This window comes from Candoia aspera, chromosome 1 (genome assembly GCF_035149785.1).
Source record: "Candoia aspera isolate rCanAsp1 chromosome 1, rCanAsp1.hap2, whole genome shotgun sequence".
Taxonomy (NCBI): Eukaryota; Metazoa; Chordata; class Lepidosauria; order Squamata; family Boidae; genus Candoia; species Candoia aspera.
In genome coordinates, this window is record NC_086153.1 from 336,152,978 (window position 1) to 336,169,688 (window position 16,711).

The 16,711-nt window shown below is 44.3% G+C and overlaps 1 protein-coding gene across 2 annotated transcripts in view; it reads right to left on the minus strand.

Moving 5' to 3' along the window:
• TJP3 (tight junction protein 3) overlaps positions 1–16,711 on the minus strand; it is a 47,928-nt gene that overhangs the window by 27,445 nt on the left and 3,772 nt on the right. The window contains exons 2-4 of one of the 2 annotated variants that reach the window (XM_063290869.1): positions 2,118–2,174; positions 1,858–1,982; positions 853–955 (exon numbers count right to left, since the gene is read on the minus strand). In XM_063290869.1, coding sequence (XP_063146939.1) covers positions 853–955; positions 1,858–1,982; positions 2,118–2,165 — 276 coding nt within the window. In that variant the 5' untranslated portion in view covers positions 2,166–2,174. Of the gene's footprint in view, positions 1–852; positions 956–1,853; positions 1,983–2,117; positions 2,175–16,711 lie in introns of those variants that run through there. The other variant, XM_063290870.1, reaches the window with a different exon arrangement.

Here is a 16,711-nt window from a genome sequence, read left to right on the forward strand (position 1 = left end):
CTCAAAGTTACGACCGTCACACTACCCCCATGGTCACATGATCGCAATCTGGACGCTTGGCAACTGGCTCACACATACGACCAGCTGCAGTGTCCTGCGGTCACATGATCACGATCTGCAGCCTTCCCAGCTGGCTTCCAACAAGCCATATCAATAGGGAACCACTGATTCACTTAATGACCGTGTGATTTGCTTAATGGCTCCACGATTCACTTAATGACCACTGTAAAAATGGTAATAAAATCAGGTCCGGTCATGTGATGCCTCGCTTAATGACTGCATTGCTTTGTGACCAAAATTCTGGTCCCAGTTGTGGTTGTTAAGTGAGGACTACCTATATTCTCATTCAATTTACTGAGATTCAGTCAGCCAAACCAGCTCTGGGGCTTGGTGCTGGTTTTCCATGCACACCATAATCTAGAGAGTTAACTGAAAAGCATATCCTGATTAGTTGTTGGCTTATCAATTCAGGAGAGAGGCAGCTCCACACTCAGAATGTTCAACAGCATTCTGTGACATCACAGAAATTCAGCCAATGCCTTTAGGAGGGGCATTTCCTGCTAAGCAGGGCAAGAGGCAGAACCAGACGCCTCTTCTCTAATGCTATTCATTGTCCATTTGTATCACTATATTACTTTTAAAAAAGGAAGAAGCGTTGGCTGGTCTTTTAGCCTTTTGGTCAAATTGCAGCCACCAATTTCACTGTGACCCTGTCTACACATCCTCCAAAGAATCTCAGTTCTGTGGGAAGGAGCAGATTTTCTCAAGGGATCAGAAAGGAAATAGGGTAGGGAAAAATGGGATTTGGAAGACCTGCCCCTTCTCAAATCTATCTGCCTCCTCTGCACTCACAATATTGGCCAACTTGCCACATGTTTTCAAAGTGGAGATGGCAAACGACGACGACACATTCTCCATGGAGAGGCCGTTGACCATGGCGATCTTGTCCCGGGTTCTGCAAAATGTAAACAGGGAGGTGAGTAAAGGCCTAGCATGTGAGAAAGAAGCCACGTTTCCCCTCTCCTCTTTCTTTTCCAGAAGGTTTTAAAAGATTATTAAAATCGCTTCACCCTGCTTTTACCCGATGGGAAACCCCACCCCACCCCGCCATGGCCTGTGGATGGAAGGACTTTAGTACAGGCAAAACAGGTGCACAAGCTGTGGCCTTTCCATTCAAGATACCATAAGGTTCCAGTCCTCATTGTTCTAAACGAAGAACAGATTGAAATTCAGCAGCAACATAGGTAGCTGGCTTACACTGTCAGCCCAGCTGTTCCCCTAATTTTGTGAACACAGCTTGCCTGTGCTGACTTCTCCAGAAATTGTAACTGGGGTCTAATGCAGCCCTATTTAGAGATACCAGAATTGGATCTATGGCATACCAACAAAGCACACAGCCTATTCCCACCTTCCCCATGTAAAAGACCATTAAAATATTTTAAAAAGCAGCAGGCACACAATACAGCCACTTAAGATATCAAAGAAATGTGGTGGAAGTGGGCATGATGGAATTAAATTGCCAAGAGGGGTAAACCAAGATCACCCTCTTGAAGCAGAGAGTTTCACCATTTTACCGTTTACCAATTATTTGCTATAATTAAGAAATATCGTCCTGTTTTTCCACCAGAGACATCTCAGCTAGGGTGGGGCACAGGGCAGGCACTGAGCGAGCAAGCAGGTGAGCCAAAGAGATAATTCCACAATTCCCACCCCCAAAGGCAGCAAGTGCATCACAGCCATTGGTTAAACTGCTGTGATATCACAGAAGGCAAATAGCAATTGCACCAAGGTCTTGGGGATCCCAGAGAAAATCTTTTGTTTCCCTGGTTCGTGAGTCTGCTGAAGCTAAGTACCCACTGGAGTCGGCCAACAGCTGGTCCCCCAGGCACCACATCGGATATGACAATAGAGGTGTCACCATCTGTACTGTTTGGATGATCACGGCCACCCGAAATGGCAATGCCGAAACCCTTCCGGGGATCCTGTATGAAAGGAGAAAAAGCAGAGCAGAGTCACCAATCCCTATCTGGAGAACAGGGGGGTGGGAAACATCTGCAGAATGAAATCGTTATTATTTATTCAATGTTTACGGCTGTTGCTACCATGCCTCTACTTACCCTATTCAGTGTAACTGTATATTGCTCCCAGATGATCATTTCCTCCATCTCTTCAACCTAGAAGAGCACCATAGGGGAACAATGACTGAAAATCATAGAATTCTGGAATTGGAAGGAACCCCAAGTATTGCCTAGTCCAGTGGTTCTCAAACGTTTTGGTTTCAGGACCCCTTTACCTTCTTAAAAATGATTGGGGACCCCAAAGAGCTTTGGTTTATGTGGGTGATATCTCTCGATATTGACCGTGTTAGAAATTGAAACTGAGAAACTTTAAAATATTTATTTGACTTCACGGACCTCCCACTTGAAGGACCACGGATCTAGTCCAACCTGCTGCCATGTGCACTAACCATCCTCGAAAGGTGCCCGTTCAGGGTCTTCTTAAAATCTCCAACGATGGATCAAGTTCTCCAAACCTGCAGCCCCCACAGGCACTCTGTTTCCCCTGTTGTACAGATTCTGCCGCAGGAATGTTTATACGCATTTAAAAATTATCTAGGAAGCTGCAAACCATATCCATTATAAGTGAGTGCATGTCAGCCCAAATTAACATTTATTTATATTTTTCCATAGCCAGAATATTAGAAAAATTGGGGTTCTTCTCTTGCTTCATTCACCCCCATTTGTCTTCCCTACTTGGTTTGTTTATTTGTTTGTTATTTAATTTATGCACCACCCATCTCACTATAAAAGCCACTCTGGGTGGCTTACAAATAGAGCATCATAAAAAACCATTATAAAAATACAGAAAATACAAGCGAATATAAGAAACACACCTTATTGCATTCTCTGAAACTTTAACCTGGCTCCCTTTGCCTGAAACCAGTGTTTCTCAATCTGAGCAAGGTTAAGGTGTGTGTGTGGACTTCAGCTCCCAGGAGCTGAAGTCCCACAACTTAAGCTTGCCAAGGTTGAGAAACACTGCCTTAGATGCTTTGCCTCCCTGCACCATGGCTCCTTGCAAATTAGGGTCTGTTTTGTGGATTTCATCCCAGCCAAACTAACAACCCCGCCTCCTCCCACAGCCACAGTGACCACACGTCCTTTATTATAAAGGACAGTTCTTTATTTCAGAAAGCTGTTCTTTAGATTTATTTAATTTACTTATTTTCTTGGTTTTGCTCTTGAATTGTCCTTTGTAAAGCAAAATTATCAACATAAACCATTATTTTTTAAAAAAAATCCTTATGAACCTCTTTCAGATTTGTCCCCTTTTCAGGTGTGTCTTTTATTTTTTCCAAGAAATACGGTCACTGTAAACAAAGCTAACTGGGGTGCAAATTTGCCCACAGCTTCCCATGAAACCTCCCCCAAATGTTGCTTTCTTGGAGGTGGGTTGGAATATTTTATATTGTGGAGAAGTTCAAACCAATCAGTATTAAAATCCAACTTCATCCAGAGAGAATACAAAGATGCTTTTGCAACCATGCAAAACCTTTTGATTTAAGGAGAATGAGCAAAACCTGATTCCATCCCATCCTGAGAGATGGAGGACGCAAAAGATGGACTCATCCCTCCAGTGATGGGTCTCTCCAGGGCCTCATAAAACCTGGAGGCCTTTGCATGCACAATGACAGAGCCATGTACCATCTTTATAAAAGAATAAATCTTGGTATCTCCACTTTAAAAAAAAAGGCAGGAAAGACCTTTCTTTTAACCAGCTCAGGACCTTGGAGAGCAAAATGTAGACAACGCAAAGCTAATGCAATGGAGAATCTGACCTTTCTGTGTGTGCCAGTGTTCTGATTTATTTTTGCACTTATATTGCATTTTTTAATTTAAAAAATGTCTACCAGCCCTGCAGAATCTGGTTGAATTTTGGCCAGTCCCTCCCTCTCTGCCCAAGAGCCAATCAGGTGTAACAGGGAAGGGGCGTTCTAGTCCCCCCTTAGCCATAGAAGCTCCTGGGGGCGGGGACTGTCTAGCCTACCTCACAGGGTTGTTGTTGGGAGAAAAAATGGGAGGAGCAAGCACTACATGCACTGCCTTTTGCTCTTGAGTTAAAAGCAGGATATAAATCTAATAATTAAAAAATCAAACAAAGGTTTACAACTTCCTAAAGTTGCTGCTGAATTGTAGTAATCCCATTAGAGATACTGAATTAAATTACCATGACATTTTCATCAGATTAAATCAAGGGTGTTTTTTTTTTTTGCCCTCGCCCTTTGCTTTCTTCTCTGCCATTTTCTAGAATGCGGCAGCATTTGTGGGTTGAAAACTAGTTGCACAGCCTGGCTTCAAATGTCTTGGTCCACTTTTGAAAAGACTTGTTTTCCTGCACGATTCAGCCTGAAATCAAGTATCTGCATTAAAGGTCCTCTCTCAGATGCCCCCATTGGAAGATGTCAATGAAAGCAAAGCTGAAGAAAAGAATGAAAGACGTTTCTAGACCAGTGTTTCTCAACATTGGCCACTTGAAGATGTGTGGACTTCAACTCCCAGAATTCCCCAGCCAGCATTGCTGGCTGGGGAATTCTGGAAGTTGAAGTCCACACATCTTCAAGTGGCCAACGCTGAGAAACACTGTCGTAGACATATGAAGGTGGCCCCGTTTACAGTTTTGACTGATGTTTCATTCTCCAAGGCTTTTCAACAGCAACTGATGCTTTTTATAACTATCATGCGCACCTTGTCGCAGCTTTGAAAAAAAGAAAAAGGCAGTTTCTAGCTGATTTTGCCCCCACTTACTATTTGAATATGATTTCCCTGTCATCAGTTTAAGCTGAATGACTGGATGTTATTTCACAGCAGAAACGTGACACCGAAATATTTTAAGGAAAAGAAAATAGGTCATCAGCTCTCTGAAGCAAACCTTCCAACCAGTTTCCTGCAGAGGAGCCAGAGGAGAAGAAAAAAAATGCTTCCCTGCGAACTCCTTGAGGGATTCTGCACAGCTTTTTGCGGGGTATTTATGGAAACAATTCACAAGGCATTTGCAAGTAGGTGCCCCAGACAAATCTGCCATCAGTGTTTACATTGCTCTGTTCCTGCTGCCATCCCCTAATTAAATGCAGGCAAAGATGCGCCAGGCTGTTGTTGTTTTAAATTCAAAACTGGAATTTCAAAATCAGGACTTGGGTGGAGCAGTGTTTTCACTGAGATGAGCTGCAGAATGCAAACAGAACACTACAGGTAGTCCTCGCTTAACGGCCATTCATTTAGTGAAGTTCGGACTTACAATGGTACTGAAAAAAACAACTTGCGATTGGTCCTTGCACTTATGACTGTCACAGAGTCCCCATGGTCACGTGATCACAATTTAGTCACTTGAAACCAGTTTGTATTTAAAACTGTCACAGCATCCTGCGGCCACGATTGCCCTTTTCAACCTTCCCAACCGGCTTCCAGCAAGCAAAATCAATGGGGAACCACGTGATTCACTTAACAGCCATCTGGTTCACTTAAAGACCACAGTGATTTGCTTAAGATTTGCTGCAAAAAAGGTCATAAAATTGGGTCAGATTCGCTTGATGATTGCTTAGCAACCGAAATTCTGGTCCCAATTGTGGTTGATAAATGAGGACTACCTATCTTCTGATGCCTTCCTCATCCCATGGCTCAAACCGGCCAGCATCACAAGGTGTAAGTTTAAAGTCAATGATTCCCTTGAGTCATGTGCAATTGCTGGTAATGTTTTCTTGGCACTAAGAAAATAATATGGACATGCTTTTGCTGCTGCTTTCTTCGGGGATATTTTTTTCATTCCCCGCCTAGATTTACTGGTGGTCTTCCCTCCATGCTGTACTTAGGTCTGACCCTGCTTTCCCCTTTGAAAGATTGTCTTTATTCATTTATAGAATCTATATAGCCACTCATCGCAGCCTTGTGACACTAGGTGACTTACAAAAAGCATAAAAGACAAATTATTTTTTAAAAACGATGATGGGCTGAGATGAGCTAGAGGCTGCCTCCTTTGTGACTGTAAGTATCTCCAGCTTCCTTTTAAAAACAAAAATGCAGTGTTTCTTGATTTTTTTTCTCTCAGGATCCTTTCCCACTTTATTATGGAGGATCCTAAAAGAGCTTTGTTTGCACGGGTTATATTTATCGATATTTACCGTATTAAAAATTAAAATTGACGCATTCACTGCCACTACACTTCTCATGATTGTTTGATGGGATTCTAATATTGTATTATTTTTCAGCATAGGCTGGCAAATAATTTTGATTTTGCGGACCCCCGAGAAGGTCTTGGGGGACACCTCAGACCACGCTTGGAGAAACACTGATCTAATGCATGAAAAAAGAGGACAGACTTTAATTGCATGCTTGCAATTACCGTCTTGACTTTTTCGGCCTGCTCCCTCCACGGATGCCCCTGGCTTGAGCCCATTGCAGCTGGGGAGGGAAAATAATTCCCAAATAACTCATTGAGATCCAGCAGCTAGTAAGATTTATCATGTCATTCAGGATATTAATGGAAAGCCCTCTCCCAAGGTGAAAGGGGTAAAGTACAAGGTAAACTACAAAGCATTTTGCTTCAGGCTGTTCCCCTGCAACGTTTCACAACTGCCTCATTTTTTAAGTGCAAAATTGCATTCCAAAATATAATCAAACTGTTTTGAATACCCTGGAAACATGGCATGCTCAGAACACACTATTTTCAGGTCAAAATGCTCCCCAACTGTTCAGAATAAAGGTTTTGTACTCCAAATGGACATCTCCCAAAATTTCATGCTTGAAATGTTTTGCACAGCCCTGGGGAAAAAAATCAACCTGTTTTGGTGCACATGATATTAATAGAAAACGCTTCACATAAGCAAGTCTCTGTGTTTGCAAACTGTAGAAGTATCCAATTAAATTTAAGAACAGACACCTAAATTTATCTGGTAAAATCACTTAATATGTTTGAATGTAGTCTTAACAGTTTTATGCCAGAGTATTGACATTCTGTCCACTGTTCAAAAAAAAAAAGTGTGAAATCTCATTGTGCAAGATAAATACAGCCTGTTTTTTTTTCCTTCTTGTCCTGTAAGGCTAGAACTATAATAACACGATGACTTGCAAGGGTGTGGGGTTTAGGACAGACCTAGCAAAATTTCTGCCACAATATACATTATTGTGAATACCAGAAAGAACTTCTAGGTTCAGAGGCAGTCTATCTCAAGAGAAGACCAGTGACAAGGGACATAACAGGATGGCTGGACTACATAACCCTTTGCTTTTACCTATCAGAATTTTTCTTAACAAACATTGGTGATGACAGAGATGAGGATAATGAGGGGGAAATAGAACCCCCAGCTGCAAAAGCAGTCTACCTGAGATTTTTTAGAACAGGAAGAAGACACATAAAATAAACAGGTTCAGGTCACAGGAAACAGGAGGCTAGATTTAGATAGGCCTTCAATTTTACCCAAGAATGCACATATATCCCCAAACAATCAATGCCTAAAAACTGAACTGGTGCTAAAAAAAAGCCATTTTCCTGGATAAAACAGATAATTTGGAAGTTCCTGAGTTCTCCTTAAAAAAACAAAAACAGTTCACTGCTGCAACATCAGCAATGACTCAAGAACAATTCATTAGGTGGGCATTGCAAAATTATGCCAAAGGCTACTGAGTGAATAAGAATTTGGCAGGACATTAAATGGGTATCAAAGTAACATAATAGTTGTGACCTTATTTGCTTGACTGATTATGTGCCACGAAGTCAGTATTGACTCTTAATTACCACATAGATTTTTCCATGATGATCGGTCCCAAACCTCGTCTTTCAGGTCTCCCAACGGTGCCCCCATCACCTCCTGTAACGGAGTCCCTCCCCCTGGCTGCTGGGCATCCTCTTCCTCTCTTTCCCTCCACCTTCCCCAGCATCAGAGCCTCCTCCAGAGAGCCGGGTCTTTGCATAATGGGTCAAAAGTAGGATAATCTGAGCCTGGTCATTTGTGCCTTGAGTGAGAACTCTGGGCTGATTAGTTCGATGATCCATCGGTTTGTTTTCTTGGCTGTCCACGGTATTCCCAGGAGTCTTCTCCAACACCAAAGTGCAAAAGCGTCAAACTCTTCCCATCCTGCTTCTTTGAAGCCCAACTTTCACTTCCATAGAATGTCACAGGGAAGATGTGGTTTGCACAATTCTGATCTTTGTGGGTATAGACACATCATGGCACTTGAACATTAATGTTTAATTAATTAATCTCTGTGTTTGCAAACTGTAGAAGTATCCAATTAAATTTAAGAACAGACACCTAAATTTATCTGGTAAAAATCACTTAATATGTTTGAATGCAGTCTTAACAATTTTATGCCAGAGTATTGACATTCTGTCCACTGTTTAAAAAAAAAAGTGTGAAATCTCATTGTGCAAGATAAATACAGCCTGTAAAAAAATTAATTAATTAACAAAATAATAATTAATTTAATTTAATTTAATAATTAATAAAATAATAATTAATTAAAATTAATTAATCTTTTCCAAGGCCTTCATTGCTACCGTACCAAGTGCTAGTCTGCAGCGTATTTTTTGACTGCTGGTGCTTTTATTGTTGATTGCTTATGCACCATCAAGTTGCTGTAGACTCTTAATGGCCACATATATTTTTTCCATTATGATCTGTCCCTAACCTGGTTTATAAGGTCTTCCAATGGTGCATCCATCACCACTATAATTGGGTTTATCTGACTTGCTGCTGGTCCTCCTCTTCTTCTCTTTCCTTCCACCTTTCCCAGCATTATGGACTTCTCTGGAGAGCTAGGTATTCATATAATGTGTCCAAATATGATGAGCCTAGTCATTTGTGCACTGAGTGAGAACTCTGGATTTAGGGCCAACTTCTCCAAATAGTCAATCCTAAAAGACAGAAGCTATCCACTACAGGTAGTCCTTGCTTAACGACCACAATTGGGATCGGAATTTCAGTTGCTAAGCGGTGGTCATAAAGTGAATCAGACCCAATTTTACCACCTTTTTTGCAGTGGTCCTTAAGGGAATCACCATGGGCATTAAGCGAACCATGTGGTCATTAAGTGAATCATGTGGTTCCCCATTGATTTTGCTTGCCAGAAGCTGGCCAGGAAGGTTGAAAGTGGAGATCATCCGACCACAGGAAGCTGTGATAGCCGTAAGCGCAAGAACCTGCTGTAAGTCGGGTTTTTCAGCACAGTTGTAAGTCTGAGCCATCACTAAACAAATGGTTGTTAAGCAAGGACTACCTGTACTTCAATATCTTCAATGTTAATTGTAAGGCTGGTTGTTGTACCTGCTGTACCATTTTTTCACTGTGTTCCTTGACTTTCCTTCCTAGAACTTCCAGTTCATGTGCATTTTCAGCTATCAGAATAGAGTCATCAGCATGGCACAGGTTTCCTCCTCCAGTTTTAAAACCACACTCATCCTCTTCCTATCCAGCCTCTCTATATTAGAGTCAGCATATATCTTTAAGTGTTAATTATGCTTAATGGATCCTAGATTTAAAAAAAAAGTAAATTGGCAAAAGAGGAGAAAGACCCTTCACATAGTCTCACCCGGACCCAAGGATGCTTCTTTAAAAAAAATGGTGGTAATGTTTTAAAATAATTAACTCAAGAAATAGGATGAAAAGTTATTATGACTGGACCGACCAACACTTTGGTCTTACAGTTCCAATGGGAAAGCTGGAAATATGTGAAATTAAAGAGAGGTAATTCAGCCTGAATCTTGGGAGGAATTTCTGGATTATAAGAGCTGTTGAGCAGTGAAAAATTCTCCCTAAAATGGGGGGGGGGGCTCCTCCTCCATGGAGGTTTCCAAATGCAGACTGGACAGCCATCTGTCTGGAGTGGTTTAGCAGATTTCTACACCGAGCAGGGGGTTGGACTAGATGACCTCTAAGAACTCCTCCATTTTATAGTGGCTTGTATGGACGGGCAAAGACCCTCCAGAATGCCTAGCAGATTAAAGTTTCCTCTCTATCCCCTGGTCCTCATCTCTTTTTCATTTGGGGGATTTGAACCTGCAACCACAGGGACCCATCATCCAGTTCTGTGAGGTTTCTTGCTCGTCAAAGGAGCCTTCTGGGCCCACGTGGAGCCCGGCAGGCTTTGTGCCTTGCCCACAACCCAACTGTTTGGAAAGGTAAACAATTCCCTGAGATATAATGGGAGCTGTCGCTGCCAGGGACAAACCCACATTTCTGGGCTGCTGAAACTACAGCTATCTGAAAGGGCTTTGTCTTCTCCCAGTACTGAAGCCTGATTCGCCCACAACTGCCACCATCACCTTCCCAAGGGCAACAATGCCCACAACCCAACAGGGCTTGTTCTTGGCAGGGATACCCAACGTTTTTGTACCACAGATTAACAAGCAGTAAGAAACCTTGTGCAACGCTCTCCCCTCCCCCCTCCCTCCCACCCTTATGGGCATTCCTTCCATTCCAGGGAACAGATGCATCTGTTGAATGGCTACCTGTTCCTGCCTGTTTACTATCTGAGAAGCTGAGATCTAGAGAACAAGGCAGAAGCATGTTTCCCATCCAAGAAGGCCCCGAGTTCAGCAGAGGTGTAAGAACAGAATTTGAGGCTGCAAGCCGAATCCTCGAGAGTAGACTCTTCCTTTGGAAAGCGATACTTGTGTTTCAACCACATTGCAGAAACCACATCCCACCCAAAACACAAAACAAAGGCACCCCCACACATGCCGAGCGGCTGACTGTGAATGATTCAGCGAGGCAGGGACGTGCGTTCTTCCCGTGGCCGGAATACACTCATCCCTTCGTTGTTTCTCAGCACCAGCCCAGGTGTTTACAGGGAGAACATTTTTCACCTTATTAAACTAATGTGGCAATCCTGAAAAGGGCTTCTGAAGGGCCTGATCCCCTTCATTCCAGGTAACCCCTGGTTGCACACACCCTTGAGATGAAAGTATGGGCCCAGACCAGCACAGCTGGCTGGTTGGGTCAAATGATTAAAAAAAAAAAACCTTTAATTCATGACTCCCATTTTTTGCACCAGGGAAAGCATTTGCTCTACAAACACACACACACACACACACACAAATCTTTTTGCATTTCCACTTGCCTGAAACCTCACAGCCATGTTGGTCAGCGGTCGCCTAGGCTGGGCCCATCCTCCCCAAAACAGGCTGGCTACAAGGAGTCCAAGTCGGGCTCACAGGATTGCAGGAGAACCCATCCGAGTCCCCAGGAGACTTTGTTCTATCTGCCCCAGCTAAGCTGCGGATCCTTTCCCAGGAAAAACAGGCTTGCAGGGCCTCCCCCTGCATTCTCCTCCGCCCCTCTTCCTGGAGTTCCCAAGTCCCGCCCCTGGCACCTGGGTCAGGTGAAACCTCACCACTCACTCACACACAGATTCCAGGTGGGGCCAGAGCACTCCAGTTCTTTGCCAAGCTAGGCAAGTCCGCAGGCTTCAGTGGACGGAAGAAAAGCTTGGAACAATCCTGAGAAGCCGACTGGGTTGCAGCTGGCCCACACAGGACAAGAGAAGGCAGGACAGAGTGCTTTGCAAGAGAACAAGGGCTTCTGATTCCCAGCTCCTTTAACCATGCAAACTTTTAAAAGCTTCCAGCCTTGGTCTGCCTGCTCAACAATTATGAATAGAGCCCTGGGAATATGCTAAAGCAGTGTTTCTCAACCTTGGCAGCTTTCAGATGGGTGGACTCCAACTCCCAGAATTCCCCAGCCAGCCATGCTGGCTGGGGAATTCTGGGAGTTGGAGTCCACCCATCTGAAAGCTGCCAAGGTTGAGAAACACTGCTTGAGAGATATAGCCCAAAATATCAGGAGGGTCCCTAATGCCTGCTTCAGGAAACGCTGTCGTGCTTAATTTCCGATGCTGATCGGTTTGCAGGAAGAAATTAATTAGCTTAAAGCACCTGTATTCCCACAGTTCATTTTTGGATGCTGTGCTGGCAGGCACTTCTTTATTTATTTACTTAGCAGATTCACATGGCCTCCCCAATGATTCTGGGTGGCTAACAAAAACTTAGATGGAAAGACAAAATAGAAAAGCACAGGAAAAGAAGGACACAGCTTTGCTGCCTTCCAGTCAGCCTTTGATGATAACTCTCCTGCGTTTTTTCATCAGACCTGGTCAGACCACACTTCCCATAATCCACGACCACTGGCCACGTCTGGGCCTGCAGAGTTCTACCCTCCAAAACACAGGGAGGGGCTCCGCAGTTGAGCTGATGATAAGCTCATGGGTTCAAAAGTTCCTTCCTTTATTTGGTCAAACTCTACGCTGGGCTTCTGCTGGGCCTCCGGAGGTGGATTCTAAAGACCCAGTGGGATTTTGAAAACCAGGCTTCAGCCTGAAAAATTGCTGAACTTGCCTCTGAATACCTCTCTGAATTTGGTAAACTGCAGATAAATCTAGTTTCCCCTCCGGCTCCCAATGTCAATATTTGTTGTTGAAGGTTCGGACGGCTGTTAGCAGAGAAAAGGGAGGAAACTGCTCAGCTGAGGGCGAAGGTAAATCCCAGATTTTACCAAGATCTCAAACACAATATCACTGCAGAAAAGCTAAAATAACTAGGCAGGGTCACTGTGCTATCCCTGGTCAGCCTGACGCCCTTCAGGCATGTGGGTATTGCAGTCCGGGAAGCCACCAGCTAGCCATGCGAGCGGCAGATCCATCACACACAGAGGGCAAACCTAGATAAATTTCTTAGATTCTGGGTTTCCCCTGGAAATTGGGTTGTGACCAGCATCCCAAGTGCTTGGGAAAAACTGTTTGCTGCCTCAAATGTAATCAGGCACCCCCAGTCAGTGCAGGAAGCTCTCCAACAGCTTTGATCTTCCTTAAGAAACTCCATTTTCAAACCTATATGCACATTTAAAAGCAACAGACAAAGCAGCTTTTAACTGAGCTTCTGAAGGAGAGATGAGGTCTAAATCTGATGTAATCAGTCAACCAAAACAATCCATATTAGGCTGTTGCCTTCTTTAGATGCACAGATAAAACAGACAACTGAGAAGGACAGCTGAGGTGGCTCTGCTCAGAAATAAACTCTTAAACTGTAGGATGTTCCCAAGATGGCAAGCAATCTCGGAGTTTTAGCCTTATCTGGGAAGAGTTATGCAACTAAAGGTAGTCCTCACTTAACAGCCATCCATTTAGTGACAGTTTGGACTTACGATGGTGCTGAAAAAGACGACTTACAACCGGTCCTCACACTTACAACCACTTAAGTTGAGCACCAGAGAGAAGTACACGCACAGGCTGTGTTCGCACAAAAGGGGCAGCTTAGCACAACATGCTCAGCTGGGTTAGTTTCAACCTCAATGAACTTTGGGGGGACAGGGTTTGAGCGCATCTGCAAAAACAGGCCATCTGGAAAGCTGACAGGTCGATGTAAAGCACCAACCCATAAAGTGGATTAATTTAGCCATCGGCTTAGATGAATTCAGTCATTCGATTCCATGGATATACCCACAAGGACGGAGGGGAAGCATCTGTACAATTAAAGGGATTATAAGACGGGTTGGTAGCTGATCGCCTTGGGCCAAATCTGTTCTGAACCTCAAATTAGGTTCAGAAAATGCAGCCTGCATTCTCCTGTGAGGAAGTGAAACTGAAAAGCAGCTGCAGCCAGGCAGAAACACTTCCCACCCACTTCCCCAAGGCTCAGCACAGCTCCTGTTTAATAGGCTGTAAAAGTTTATAGACTGGAAACCTGAGAGATGGGCTCATGCATTCATTCACTCACTCACAAATTTACTCACAAGCATCCACGACGGTGTTCCAGCTGCCTGGCTGGCTGAGCCACACCCTGGCACTTTCAAGAACGTGCGACATCCAGTGGCAGCCTCACCCCACCCAGGCCCTTAGCTTACAAACTTAGCAAACGCTAAGACAGAGTGTGTGTGTGGGTGTGTAGGACAGTGTTTCTCAACCTTGGCCACTTTAAAATGTGTGGACTTCAACTTCCAGAATTCCCCAGCCAGTCATGGCAAGCAGACAGGGAAGCAGAGGCGACGTCTGGAGATTGGCAGCTATTACAGGCAGGCAAGAGGACTGTCAGTCAAGTGCCAGGACCACAAGCTACGGGGAGCAGCATATCCTGGTGCGGGTCCTGCCTGGAGCTTGGCCTGGAGCTTGGCAGCATTTAGAAAAGGGCAACCACACTGAGGCAGCACCTCATCCCAACAAGTGTAAGAACTTTTGGAAGGAGGCAAAGGTTGCATGTCACTTTACAAACTTTGAGACTTTTGTTTGGACTAAGTATTAAAGGATTGAGTATTAAAGATATGAGAGCCAGCTTGGTGTAGTGGTTAAGGACCAGGCTAGAAACTGGGAGACCGAGAGTTCTAGTCCTGCCTTGAGCCCAAAGCTGGCTGGGTGATCTTGGGCCAGTCACACTCTCTCAGCCCTGGGAAGGAGGCAATGGCAAACCACTTCTGAAAAACTGTGCCAAGAAAACTGCAGGGACTCGTCCAGGCAGTCTCCAAGAATCGGACACTTTTGGAAGGAGGCAAAGGTTGTATGTCACATATAGAGTTTCTCAACCAGGATCCCGCAAGAGGTCACTAGGGGTTCCCTGGGAGATCACGATTGATTTAAAAAATTATTTCCAATTTGGGCAACTTCACATTAAAAAGGTGTTTCCTTCTTTATTTTTAGTTTAAGAACACTGTTCATGCATACAGACAGGCCTACCCATAAAACAAATACAATCATTTTGTAACTTCTGGCCTGTATCTGAGCCTGAATGTGCAGGGGTTCCTCGAGGCCTGGAAAATATTTCAAGGGTTCCTCTGGGGTCAAAAGGTGGAGAAAGGCTGCTCTTCAGACTTTGAGACTTTTGTTTGGACTAAGTATTAAAGGATTGGATATTAAAGACATGTTTACATGGCAACATCACTTTGCAAGTCCTAGAAGTGGGGAGAGAAATAGCCTGTTGTGGGGGGAGCTGTGTGCTGCAATAATGCATTGTGTACAGATCTGCTACGCTGTGGTGTGTCCAGTCCTTGGAACGCAAAGAACCTCACATCTCCAGAGCCTCTGAAAGCTGACCATCACCACTACCAACAAAAATACACAGAAAAGGGTAAAGCTCTTTTGAGCCAGTCTCAACTCCCAGGAGGCACAACTGTGTCTTTTTCCAGCAACAATTGTCAAATGAACTAACAAAAAGCAGAAAAAGAGAACTTTCCAAGGACTCACACATTTACCAAAAGAAAAATTCAGTCCCCCTCCACTCTGAAATACCTGAGAAATCCTGGCTCTACCCAGTTGACTATGCCAGGGTCCAGCTAAGTGCGAGCCTTGGATGTCAAAAACACACCCCTGGTTGCGGAAGCCACTACAGGTAGTCCTCACTTAATGACCATTCATTTAGTGATGGTTCAGACTTATGACGGTGCTAAAAAAACGACTTACAAACGGTGCTGACACTTACGACCGTCACAGTGTCCCTGCGGTCACGTGATCACAATTTGGGCGCTTGGCAACTGGTTTGCATTTATGACTGTCACAGCACCCTGTGGTCACATGATCACCATTTTTGACCTTCCTGGCCAGCTTCTGGCAAGCAAAATAAATGGGGAACTGGGTGATTCGCTTAATGACCACATGGTTTGCTTAATGACCGCAGTGATTCTCTTAATGATGGCCGCAAAAAAGGTCGTAAAATCGGGTCAGATTCGCTTGATGGCTTCACTTAGCAACCAAAATGCTGGTCTCAACTGTGGTCATTAAGCGAGGAGTACCTGTAACTGGTGGCTACTGGTCATCTCCCAATCCCCCAATTGTTGCACTCAAGAGAAAACAAAACCTTTGGGAGAGGAAGCCAGGCAGATCTCAAGACTTTATGCTGTGAAGTCAACCCTGCAAAACTTATTGTGGTTCTCGAGCAGCAGCCCATGATTGGAGACCATTAAAGTTGTCAATCGAGATGTGAGAAAGGGTTGAGCCATAAAAGTTAGCTAGGGACAGGACGTCCACCAAGAAAAACAGGGATTTCCTCATCAGCCTTCCCACAACTGGTTTTACTGGAAGAACTGTGAAGAGCTTTTGTTCAACCTGACTGTGCACCCTGCTTACCCCCTACAAGCTGAAGCACCTTGTGGGTCAGCCCCATTTCCCTTCTCGTGATGCAGCAAAGGAATGTGTAGGACCAACTGAATGGAGCCACAGATCAGGTTTGCTCTTTTTTTGCACACGAGTTGGCATTAAACCGAAACGTCCACACCAGTGCTTCTCTACCTTGGGAGCTTGAAGACGTGTGGACTTCAACTCCCAGAATTCCCCAGCCAGCCTGGCTGGCTGGGGAATTCTGGGAGTTGAAGTCCACACGTCTTCAAGCTCCCAAGGTAGAGAAGCACTGGTCTACACATTCACAACTGTAGCTGCTATGGATGTTCCTGGACAATCTTTCTTGGAATCTGCCCCTCCCCAGGTCTTTCACAACCCACAAGTTCAGTCCGCAGGGGTCCTTTCTGCAATGGCAGCAAATGCTCAGCCATTTTTCTCTCCTTGGGAAAGAGGGGAATGAATGAATGGGAGTTGCGTGGACCTGAAGTTTGTATATGGGGCTGGAGATTCCCAGGGAATATACAAGAGGTTCTGTGCATTACAAGCCTGTTCTCTCTCTCAAGTGAGGAGAACATGGCTTTCCTTGTGGTGCCCACTCCCCTACTCTCCCTGACTGGAACTCT